Genomic DNA, 12,974 nt, shown 5'->3' with positions numbered 1-12,974 from the left:
GGACAATGGTGACCTTGGCTGTGACCCAACTCCCTGCAGGTGTCTCAGGGGGAGTTGGGATATACAAGAAACTCAGTACCTCTAAATTACTATGAATTATCTTACAAGTCTAAACAGATCTGGACAGCAAAGCCATTTAAATCATAATTATCCCACTTATGGCATCAATATGTCTCTTAAAATAAATGAACACTTTTTTTAACTAGGCAAGTCAGTTAAGGACAAATTATTCTTTTCAATGACGGCCTAGGAACAGTGGGTTAACTGCCTGTTCAGGGGCAGAACAACAGATTTGTACTTTGTACCTTTCGGTTACTAGTCCAACACTCTAACCACTAGGCTACCCTGCCACATATTTGCATACAGTGGGCAGATCATTAAATCTGTGTGGATGGACAGGACACACATTTTAATACCATGTGTAAACGCAAAGTGGGTAAATCAGAATGTGGCCAAAGGACGCATGTTAGCACCAGGTATAAACAGGGCTAAAGTCAGAGGAGGAAAATATTACTGTCTGGGCTAAATTGGAACACACAAACACGCATGTGCACGCACACACCTAGAGGACACTTTTTTACTCACGTCTCAGGAGAAGTATTAAACTCAGCAAGTGGCACTGTGCTGTAGGGGGAGCTCGAGTGAATGATGTATTTTCTCATGCGAGGAATGACCTTCACAAGGGCTCTGAAGGCCATTGTTCCTGTTACTTTTTATTGAAAAACTGCATCGACAGGGACTTTACTCTTACAGTAAATCACTGACAAACTGACATTTTCACTGTTTCCATATCTGGAAAGCATCTTGATGAGGGAAATGTCATACTATGCACTTGCATTGTGTGTGACTAAAATCGAGGGCCTTCCCTCTTTGCTGCCAATATGGCCCTAGATGTCTTTACATATCAAGGAAATGGGCCAAATAGCAGTTCAATCCTCCGGTTTACTTGGCTATCGAGTCAGTCACTAGGAAGGCTCAATGAGGTGCAGTTCAAAGATCCCTACTGGCCTTGATAAAGTGCAATTGAGCTGTTCCCAGAGGCCTGCTAATCCCTATAATTATGCTGTAGTCTAAGAGGCTCAGACACCTCACTGGCCACCTCAGGGCATTTCATTATCCCAGAGAAAAATATCTGGTACAAATACTCTTAAAAGGGCAATGCAGTAAAAACATGATTTTCATGTGTTTTATATATATTTTCACACTATGAGGTTGGAATAATAAGGTACTATTAGTGTAATAGCTGTTTGAAAAGACTGCCTAAAATTTCTGCTTGTTTTGCATGGGTGGGGTTTTGGACCACCTGGCGATATCTCCAGGCGGTATAAGTTTATCCACCTATAACAAAGAGAGTTTGCCCTCCTCTCTGCCAGTAACAGCTAGGTTATTATTATCTTTTTTGTAAATGTATAATTTTTTTTTAAATATCCTTCCCACTAGACTCGTCCAATTTGGCCCCCCACTCAGACCTCTCCCATATAGTCCTTGCAAAATTTTTATTTTTGAAATAGCTTTTTGTTTAGTTTATTTTTGACCATTTTAATTGAAAACAATTATAGTAAGGTACTTAATTGTTAGCCAGAAAAAAGGTACTTTGACATACTACTACCATATATTTAAATTCCAATTCAGCTGTTTTTATCTCAAGTACCTTAGGGTTAGTACCTTACTATGATTTGTTTTAAATTAAAATGGTCAAACAAAAACAAAATCTAAATAGCCACATAACCTCAGAGATCCACTACCATATTTGACAGTAGGTATGGGGTTCTTTTCTGATTCTGAATCCTTATTTAGAAGCCAAACCCATCACTGTTGTGCGTGGCCAAAGAGCTCTGTTTTCATGTCATCTGACCATAGCACCGTTTCCAATCCAAGTGTCAATGCAGTTGAACAAATTCCAGGCTTTTACATCTGTTGGATGACATGAAAATAGAGCTCTTTGGCCGCGCCCAACAGTGGTGGGTTTGGCCTCGAAATAAGGATGCATAAGCAGAAGATAACCCCATACAGTACCAATTTACAATGTGGCGGGGGATCTTTGATGTTATGGGGCTATTTTGCTTCCACTAGTCCTGGGGCCTTTGTTAAGGTCAACGGCATCATGAACTTTACCCAGTACCAGGACATTTTTGCCAAAAAGCTGGTTGCCTCTGCCAGGAGGCTAAAACTTGGCTGCAAGTGGATCTTCCAGCAAGAAAATAATCCCAAGGACACAACAAAATCCACAAAGAAATGGTTAATTGGTCACAAAATCTAAATTCTGCATTGACCAGTCTTCAGACTTGAACCCCATTGAAAACCTGAAGATTGAATTGAAGAGGGCAGTCTCATCAAACATTTTAGAAAAAGGCTCAGTGCCGTTATCCTCTCAAGGTGAGGTATTGAAATCAGGGTTGTCAATCATTTTGACTCCCATCTTTTTAAGAATGATATGTAATTACTTGTCTCTTTATCTGATCAATTCTTTTAGTGTAAAATAATATAATTTCCCAATTTGTTTGAGCATACAATATACTGTAGCTCAGTACTTTGTTTTGCTCATCTTGATCAAGGGATCCAATAATTCTAGACCTGACTCACTGTATCTAACTTGCTAAATTATTGGGATTTAGAAGGCAGCGTAGCAATGAACCTTCTAAAACATTCAATAGCCAATAAAATATTAATCACAGTATAAAGGGGAAACACTCCTAGTTATGAATGAAGCGATTTGTAAGTAAGGAGAGCTCTAACAACCACGAGTCAGAAGGAGGACAGAGGGGAGGGAATACAACGTAGGAGAGTGGTGCTCCTCATCCTCCTTGTATATTTAGAGTTCCACAGGGTTGTGACCAAGTCCCCACATATGCACTTGTCCACACAGAATGTTTATTTAAATTCAATGTACATTGTTACACAGTAGATCATAACCAGAGGGTGCCATGAGGATAAGAAAAAATGCATTTATATTATGTGGTGAAATCATCTTCTATCCTACATAGAGAACCTGATAAATACAGAAGGGATGGTGGAGGTAAAAAGCTGAAATACAAAAAATATAACACATTACAAACTACACACCATGAACGGACAAAATGGAGGGACAGAAAACCAATCTTCAGAACTTTGCCATTTATTGATACAGCAATCAAATAATAGGTTACGTATGGAGTTTCACAGACATGTCAGTGATCGACAGGCTTCTGCCCTGCTTTCTCCCCTCACACCACCTCTTGAGTTCGTACGGTATGAATATGTATACATGCAAACGCCACCACACCAAGCTACCCCTGCCAGGTCTCCACAGCTACAGGGAAACCCTGTGGCCACTATGACTTGTCGTCAGTCTTCTTCTTAGTCTGGAACTTCCGGAACTGCGATTGAATGGCAACGGCCGCCTTCTCAGTCTCCGGGGCGTCCATGTCGATGTCAAAGTCCTCCGCTGGGACTTCCTGGGACTTCTTGGATGCATCTAGAGGAAGAGGAAATGAGGCTTGTGACTCACTGGTCTCCACAGAGTACTCCACTACTACTCTGGGTTCCTCCAACTGGGAGGACCTCTGAATATACATTACTATACATTATACAGGATACACACAATCACACTTCTCTCATGATAAGATATATGTATATTTTTAATCTGTATATATTTTAATATGACCAAGTAAACTGTTGATCTAAAGTAGGGTTTCCCAAACTCTGTCCTGCCCCTCCCCCCCCCCTCTGGGTGCACGTTTTTGGTTTTTGCCCTAGCACTACACAGCTGATTCAAATAACCAACTCATCATCAAGCTTTGATTATTTGAATCAGCTGTGTAGCGCTAGGGCAAAACGTGCACCCGGAGGGGGCGCCAGAACCGAGTTTGGGAAACCCTGATCTAAAGCACAATAATGCATACCAAAAGAATGGGTACGACTATTTTATTAATAGAACACAACATGAAGATTATAATTTCCCTGGTAGGTCTCAGGCCTTCATTAGGGATGGACATGCAATTCCAGAGGGTGAACAGGCAGTGGTTATCCTTGCCTGAGGAGAAGGAACACATTGATCTTCTGCAGCTAATCCCCAGTTCGCTCTATAGACACACTCATCTCACACTCCTAACCAGTGGTGTGAGCCAATCATCTCACAACAGGACATGTTCAAATAGATAAGTAGGGACTATCTTTACCAAAGTATTGAACAGTTGACAAATTAAAAGTTAAAATGTTTATCCTCGTTAAGTTAAGTTCCAAAGCATATAATAATATAATATAATATAATATAATATAATAATAATAATAATATAATATAATAATAATAATATAATATATAATATAATCAAAGCGAGCATTAGGAAATAGAATGAGCATTGAGAATATACCTTTGCAGTCTCTGTGAAAATGTTTAGATTATGTTTGGATAAAGAGGGAAAGATTTATAAATACAAGGTACTTGAACCAGAGAAGACTTTTACCAGATCTGTTGTTGATATAAAGAATTATAATAGAAATGGGAATCCACAATGATCATTATCCACTTCAAACTGTTTTAGAATACAGTTTCTCTATAAAGCAGAGATGGAGGAGGGCTATTGAATTCTTTGGATTATTGCATGGAACATTCTCCTATTGAATTGATCTGCTTCAGTATGATCCACACAAAGAGAAAGGGAGAAAGATAGAGAAAGATAAGCAAACTCATGTATCGATTGTGCAGCTAGCCTACCGGTCTCCCTGGGCTGTGTTCGAGTGCCTCTCTCCCTATTCAAGACGGAAAAGCTAACTGCTATGTCAAGGCTAGCTGAAACCATTGGCGTTTCTACATTTTGAAGACATTGGGGGCTTAGCCCAAAGCCAGTAAAAAAAACAAGGAATTTCAACAGCTAAATGCATGAATTTGGTGCACTTAGAGATAAACATTGAGAGATTAGGGGCTTTATTCATTCTGAATCGCTGAAGTTTTACAGATTGCACGCTAGAAATGTAAAGGCAAATTTCCCGATTGAGCTGTTATATGCAGTGTTTACCGTGAATACAGTCTCCACTAGGGAACATTGCCTTTAAATTTAAATCATGCTGTAAATACAACACTTCCGCGATTCGGATTGAATAGAGCCCTAGATCTAATACATTTTTTTGTGTCTAACTTTTATTTCATTTTTCGTTTTTCAACGGCCGTTACACAGGTATAATATTCAAACTAATATCAATAAATATATTCAGTTATCATATTTTTTTTTTTTTTTCCCATATATATATATTTTTTTTTAAATAATACAATAGAAATATATTACATTCAGGTAACTTGCATCTTCCCATCTGGCACAGCAGACACTGACAGTACTAAATTACAGTAGCTATTGTGTGTCTCTCTACTCTGGAAAAAAAAGTGGACATTAGACTGGTGGAAATCTGTTCTTTGGTCTGATGAGTCCAAATAGTATTATTATCTAGCTCGCTGGCTAGAGTAGGCCACTTTGTAGGCTCACTCAACTGAGCTGCTAGCTAGCTAACTAACTTTATACACTGTTTGGCTTTGTGAATTAAATGTAATTCGATAACTAACTTACATTTACATTTAAGTCATTTAGCAGACGCTCTTATCCAGAGCGACTTACAAATTGGTGCATTCACCTTATGACATCCAGTGGGACAGTCACTTAACTTCCTATTAGCTAGCTATCTTGATGTAATCATCTCAAAAATGTCTCCAAATGCATTTATAGATACAGTGGGGCAAAAAAGTATTTAGTCAGCCACCAATTGTGCAAGTTCTCCCATAGGTACACTTCAACTATGACAGACAAAATGAGGCAAAAAAAATCAAGAAAATCACATTGTAGGATTTTTAATGAATTTATTTGCAAATTATGGTGGAAAATAAGTATTTGGTCAATTACAAAAGTTTCTCAATACTTTGTTATATACCCTTTGTTGGCAATGACAGAGGTCAAACATTTAGCCAGTCTTCACAAGGTTTTCACAAACTGTTGCTGGTATTTTGGCCCATTCATCCATGCAGATCTCCTCTAGAGCAGTGATGTTTTGGGGCTGTTGCTGGGCAACACAGACTTTCAACTCCCACCAAAGACTTTCTATGGGGTTGAGATCTGGAGACTGGTTAGGCCACTCCAGGACCTTGAAATGCTTCTTACGAAGCCACTCCTTTGTTGCCAGGGCGGTGTGTTTGGGATCATTGTCATGCTGAAAGACCCAGCCACGTTTCATCTTCAATGCCCTTGCTGATGGAAGGAGGTTTTCACTCAAAATATCACGATACGATATTCATTCTTTCCTTTACACGGATCAGTCGTCCTGGTCCCTTTGCAGAAAAACAGCCCCAAAGCATGATGTTTCCACACCCAGGCTTCACAGTAGGTATGGTGTTCTTTGGATGCAACTCAGCATTCTTTGTCCTCCAAACACGACGAGTTGAGTTTTTACCAAAAAGTTATATTTTGGTTTCATCTGACCATATGCCATTCTCCCAATCTTCTTCTGGATCATACAAATGCTATCTAGCAAACTTCAGACAGGCCTGGACATGTACTGGCTTAAGCAGGTGGACACATCTGGCACTGCAGGATTTGAGTCCCTGGCGGCGTAGTGTGTTACTGATGGTAGGCTTTGTTACTTTGGTCCCAGCTCTCTGCAGGTCATTTACTAGGTCCCCCCGTGTGGTTCTGGGATTTTTGCTCACCGTTCTTGTGATCATTTTGACCCCACGGGGTGAGATCATGCGTGAAGCCCCAGATCGAGGGAGATTATCAGTGGTCTTGTATGTCTTCCATTTCTAATAATTGCTCCCACAGTTGATTTCTTCAAACCAAGCTGCTTAGCTATTGCAGATTCAGTCTTCCCAGCCTGGTGCAGGTCTACAATTTTGTTTCTGGTGTCCTTTGACAGCTCTTTGGTCTTGGCCATAGTGGAGTTTGGAGTGTGACTGTTTGAGGTTGTGGACAGGTGTCTTTTATACTGATAACAAGTTCAAACAGGTGCCATTAATACAGGTAACGAGTGGAGGACAGAGGAGCCTCTTAAAGAAGTTACAGGTCTGTGAGAGACAGAAATCTTGCTTGTTTGTACGTGACCAAATATTTAAATACCAGTATTTAATATTAGATCGTCTCTAAGCTTTACAGGAATGTGGTTCTTTATATAGACCGCAACACGGCCCCCGTTGGCATTTCTGTCTTTTCGGTAAATGTTCTCCCATCTCTTTGGTCTCAGCTAGCTAGCCAACCAGTAGCTACTGAAGTGGCTAGCCAGCCAAGCCCGCTACATAAACTCTTCCCTACCCGGTATCGACAACGAGATTTATTCATAAGCTTTGTGCTGCAAAGGACAGAGAGGTGTTTCCAACCACAACGCCTACATTTTCACTTTCAGGACTCAAAGCTGATGGGCTAAATTTGATATCTTACTACAATGTAATTATCTAAACTATAAGTGTCTACATTCAAAATGTTTATAAATAAAGAGTTGAGTTTGTTGCATGGTAGTTTTTTGGCGATTCTTCATCAAGCTGGAAAGAAAATGTTAGTGGCCCGAATGACAATGATGAATCATGTTCCCTGGGGTAGCTTTAGAAATGTCGTCTTTTCTCCATACAGGACATATTATCTAAGTTATTAGTCTTGGCAGCACTTTCAGCAGCCATGTCCTTGCTCCTATGTGAATGTAATGCCTGGTGTCAGGGTGACACTCTGAATAGTCTTTAGAATACTTTTGCTGCAGGATTTTTAAATATTTTTTTACAGTGTATGTTTATGGCAGCTGGATGGTGGTTACAACTTATCAAAGACTATATGACATCATGGCACAGTGAATTGATTCACCCTGTCTCAATGCATGGGTTCCTTGGCCAACTTCAACATACTGTACTGTGATAAAACAGAGCTAGATGGATTTTTGCTATAAAACAAATAGTATTTTCCAAAGTCATAGAATCTGAAAAGGTCCATAAAAAGGACAAAAACATGATTGTAGACTTCAGGCAATGACCTCAGGTCCCATTATCTGGACGATATGTGATCAATGTACAGGCAATAAAATGCACATGTCATTATTACCTACTCATGTTACCTTCACAAAAGCCTCGCAACTAATACAATAGAATAACAATTTGACAGGTGTGTGTGTGGTCTTTCTACTCTTATTCTCATAGGACCCTAACTTGGAAAGGACAAGACAGCCTCATCAAAGTGAACCAGTTGGCCATCTCTCACTCCTCTTTAATGTGTGTGTGTATGTGTGTGTGTGTGTGTATGTGTGTGTGAGTCCCTCATGGGGCTTTGCGTGGCTGTGTGTGTGAAGGTCAGGTAAATACCACTGACCCTAGCTCCACCTCTGCATCTCCCCAGCCACCTATTTTGTTTTACCAAAGCATGAGGTAGAATCAATAGGTTGTTGCCTCATTGACTGCTTGCCTTTTGTGGGTGTTTTTTAACAGTGGCTACTTTTTATTTTACTTCAGGCATGAAGTATACAAAATAAACATGTCATGGTGACAAGTAAAATTAACTTCAATATGTACATGTACTACAAATATAGTATTATGTTCTGGGAGCAGATATTTTTTTTACATCCATTATTTTATTGTTATGTATTGGATCCTGCTGTGTGTAATAATGGGTTCATTTAGATACCAATTTTGACTTTCCTTAAATATTGGTGATATTTAACAGAACAAGGTGAATATATTCTGGGTATAATTGAGTGTAGTAGTGCTAATTATGAGAGCATAAGAAAATGGGTCATCAGGCCTCACATTGAGAGCTAGTCCATAGCTAAGTATAGTACATGATGACTTTGATCTCAAAGATGAGGGAGTTGGAGATTATGCTGTGCCTCATTTAAATAAAAATATGAATCTGCATAGTTCTCCATTTGGTGATGCCTCACACATCATTATGAACCGTTATAAAATCTGTGAAATATAAACTCTGTGAACTACAGGATAGTATGTAATGTATTGTATTAATCCATATAAACGGTTGAATGGAGTTGTTTCCTCACATCCGGTGGTGTAGTGGAGGATAAATGCAGATTACCCACCTTTTGTGGAAAAAATGCATTGAAAGTATAAGGAGCGTTACTTTTTTCACCGCGACCAGGCGATCAGAGTTTACCCACCTATTTGTTTTTAACCAATTATCACTGCGCACATCAAATGAAATGATGTCATGTACTTTCAGATCATACATTGAAATGCTCTTTTATACATGATATAACCATGCCATCTCTCCATCAGCACCCCCAGCTGTTTCTATGAGAGTGACAGTCTCTGTGATGAGTAGGACTTCATACAGCCAGGGAACATATGGCCTCAATGTATGACAGCTGGGATTCAATCAACCACTCTGTCCAAACTCATATTACAGATTAACCTTAAATGTTTTAGGTAGATATATGAATATTGTCATATGAATACTGTGGTTATGTGAACGAGCAATTTATGTGATTGAGTGATCATTGTCAGAATCTCAGAATAGGCTTCTGCAATATGTCTCTCTCTCTCTCAGGGCATGTTGCTATCATTAGTGTAGATGTGGTGACTTCACATCTCCAAACCCCTGGCTGATGCTCCTGTTTGGGGGGGGCCCTAAAGTGTGTCTTTCAGTTGGCTCTGTGTTGTCATGCACACACACTCATCATGACATGTTAAGGGACAGTTTCGGTGGCACTTGTAGTATGAACGGACATATACTCAAATCAGGAAAGTTTGGACTGGATCCGTATTCGTTTTTGTAAGAGAGGGGGAATCTTTTTTTGGTTACCTTCTTTGTAAAAAATGATCTATGATTAATCTACTTTCTCCAGATACATGTTCTATTTCCAACTGAATCGAGAAAATCTAATTTAATGGAATCCTGCTGATAGTAATCGCATTCCATCTCTCTGTAGAGACGGTTATCATGCAAAAAGCCTTGGCTTTGACTACGCTTGCTTTTCAGAAATGCAGAGTACAGAATGAATAGGGTGTGCCAATGAATATGAATACATATCTCTGTCTGTTGTTGTTGTTGGTTTTGAAAGGCTTTCCTCTATTGGCTAGGTATGTAGAGTTGGGGAGAGAGTCAATAGCACTGTTGGATTCCCTCCTCTGCAGCCTAAGAGCTCTGTGTATGTATTGAGTGGGGCTCAGGATGCTGTGGAAGCATTTTCCCCCTGCCTTCCAAGCATTAAATTAATTGTCAAGGTCAGACAACAAAGGCATTTCGGTCTTTTGTGTTGTTGTGTGCATATGTGCCTGCGTATGTGTGTGTGTTTTAATTAAGTGAACAAAGAGAGCATGCCTGAATCGTGAAGCACAATAACATTGGTTGCCTGTATACTGTACCAACTCAAATCAAATAGGATTTTATTGGTCACATACACATGGTTAGCAGATGTTATTGCGAGTGTAGCGAAATTCTTGTGCTTCTAGTTCCGACAGTGCAGTAATATCTAACAAGTAATCTAACAATTTCCCAACAACTACCTAATACACACAAATCTAAAGGGGTGAATGAGAATATGTACATATAAATATATGGATGAGTGATGGCCGAGCAGCATAGGCAAGGTGCAATAAATGGTATAAAATAAAGAATACTGCACCGCCCTCAACCGCAAGGCTCTCTGGAGGGTGGTGCAGTCTGCACAACGCATCACCAGGGGCAAACTACCTGCCCTTCATGACACCTACACCACCCGATGTCACAGGAAGTTCACTTGGGAGGGTTGTCTATGTTCCTTTTTCTATCATTTGGGATTTCTGTGTTTGGCCTGGTATGGTTCTCAATCAGAGGCAGCTGTATATCGTTGTCCCTGATTGAGAACCATACTTAGGTAGCCTGGTTTCACTTTTGAGTTGTGGGTGATTATTTTCCGTGTCAGTGTTTGTGCCACACGGGACTGTTTCGTTTGTTTCGTTCTTTCACTGTGTTATTTTGCATTTTGTAGTGTTCAGTTTTACATATTAAAATGGACACTTACCACGCTGCAAATTGGTCCGATATCTCTTACTCCTCGTCAGAACAAGACGAGCATTACAGATACCTATTAAAGTGACATTAATTAAAGTGGCATTGTTTAAAGTGACTAGTGATCCATTCATTAAAGTGGCCAGTGATTGGGTCTCAATGTAGGCAGCAGCATCTCTGAGTTAGTGATTACTGTTTAGCATTCTGAAGGCCTTGAGACTAAAAAACATCTTCTGTCTCTCGTTCCCAGCTTTTATGTACCTGTACTGACCTAACCTTCTGGATGGTAGCGGTATGGACAGGCAGTGGCTCGGGTGGTTGTTGTCCTTGATGATCTTTTTGGCCTTCCTGTGACATCGGGTGGTGTAGGTGTCATGAAGGGCAGGTAGTTTGCCCCCGGTGATGCGTTGTGCAGACTGCACCACCCTCTAGAGAGCCTTATGGTTGAGGGCGGTGCAGTTGCCGTACCAGTCTGTGATACAGCCCGACAGGATGCTCTCGATTGTGCATCTGTAAAAGTTTGTTAGGTTTTTGGGTGACAAGCCAAATTTCTTCAGCCTCCTGATATTGAAGAGGCTCTTTTGTGCCTTCTTCACCACACTGTCTGTGTGGGTGGACCATTTCAGTTTGTCTGTGATGTGTACGCAGAGGAACTTAACTTTCCACCTTCTCCACTGCTGTCCCTTCGATGTGGATAGGGGGGGTGCTCCGGAGGGGGGATAGGGGGGGGTGTTCCCTATCAGACGTTCACATACACTAAGTTGTGCCTTTAAACAGCTTGGAAAATTCCAGAAAAGTATGTCATGCTTTAGAAGCTTCTGATAGGCTAATTGCCTAATAGGCTAATCAGTTGAGTCAGTGGGAGGTGTACCTGTGGATGTATTTCAAGGCCTACCCTCAAACTCAGTGCCTCTTTGTTTGACATCATGGGAAAATTAAAATAAATCAGCCAAGACCTCCACAAGTCTGGTTCATCCTTGGGAGCAATTTCCAAATGCCTGAAGGTACCACGTTCATCTGTACAAACAATAGTATACAAGTATAAACACCATGAGACCAGGCAGCCATCATACCGCTCAGGAAGGAGATGCATTCTGTCTCCTAGAGATGAACGTACTTCTGTGCAAAAAGTGCAAATCAATCCCAGAACAGCAAAGGGCCTTGTGAAGATGATGGAGGAAACAGGTACAAAAGTATCTGTATCCACAGTAAAATGAGTCCTATAGCAACACAACCTGAAAGGCCAGGTTTCAAAACCGCCATAAAAAAGCCAGACTACGGTTTGCAACTGCACATGGGGACAAATATCATACTTTTTGGAGAAATGTCCTCTGGTCTGATGAAACAAAAATAGAACTGTTTGGCCATAATGACCATCGTTATGCTTGGAGGAAAAAGGGGGAAGCTTGCAAGTCGAAGAACACCATCACAACCATGAAGCACGGGGGTGACAGCATCATGTTGTGCAGGTCCTTTGCTGCTGGAGGGATTGGTGCACTTCACAAAATAGATGGCATCATGAGGAGAATAATTATGTGATTATATTGAAGCAACATCTAAAGACATCAGTCAGGAAGTTGAAGCTTGATCGCAAATGGGTCTTCCAAATGGACAATGACCCCAAGCATACTCCCAAAGTTGTGGCAAAATGGCTTAAGGACAACAAAGTCAACGTATTGGAGTGGCCATAACAGAGCCCTGACCTCAATACCATGGAAAATTTGTGGACAGATCTGAAAGTGTGTGCGAGCAAGGAGGCCTACAAACCTGACTCAGTTACACCAGCTCTGTCAGGAGGAATGGGCCAAAATTCACCCAATTTACTGTGGGAAGCTTATGGAAGGCTACCCGAAATGCTTGACCCAAGTTAAACCATTTAAAGGCAATGCTACCAAATACTAATTGAGTGAATGTAAACGTCTGACCCACTGGAAATATGATGAAAGAAATAAAAGCTGAAATAAATCACTCTACTATTATTTCACATTCTTAAAATAAAGTGGTGATCCTAACTGACCTAAAACTAGGAATTTTTACTAG

General features: G+C 40.4%; 1 protein-coding gene across 1 annotated transcript in view; it reads right to left on the bottom strand.

Moving 5' to 3' along the window:
* Window positions 1-2,849: 2,849 nt before the first annotated feature.
* Window positions 2,850-12,974, bottom strand: part of pcp4b (Purkinje cell protein 4b) — a 49,470-nt gene continuing 39,345 nt past the window's right edge. The window contains exon 3 of the mRNA XM_046296388.1: window positions 2,850-3,454. Coding sequence (XP_046152344.1) covers window positions 3,312-3,454 — 143 coding nt within the window. The 3' untranslated portion in view covers window positions 2,850-3,311. The remainder of the gene's footprint in view (window positions 3,455-12,974) is intronic.

The sequence above is a fragment of the Oncorhynchus gorbuscha genome, linkage group LG13 (genome assembly GCF_021184085.1).
Source record: "Oncorhynchus gorbuscha isolate QuinsamMale2020 ecotype Even-year linkage group LG13, OgorEven_v1.0, whole genome shotgun sequence".
NCBI classification, from domain to species: domain Eukaryota; kingdom Metazoa; phylum Chordata; class Actinopteri; order Salmoniformes; family Salmonidae; genus Oncorhynchus; species Oncorhynchus gorbuscha.
The sequence above is the reverse complement of the archived record's forward strand: the minus strand, read 5'-3'. Positions and strand labels throughout refer to the sequence as shown.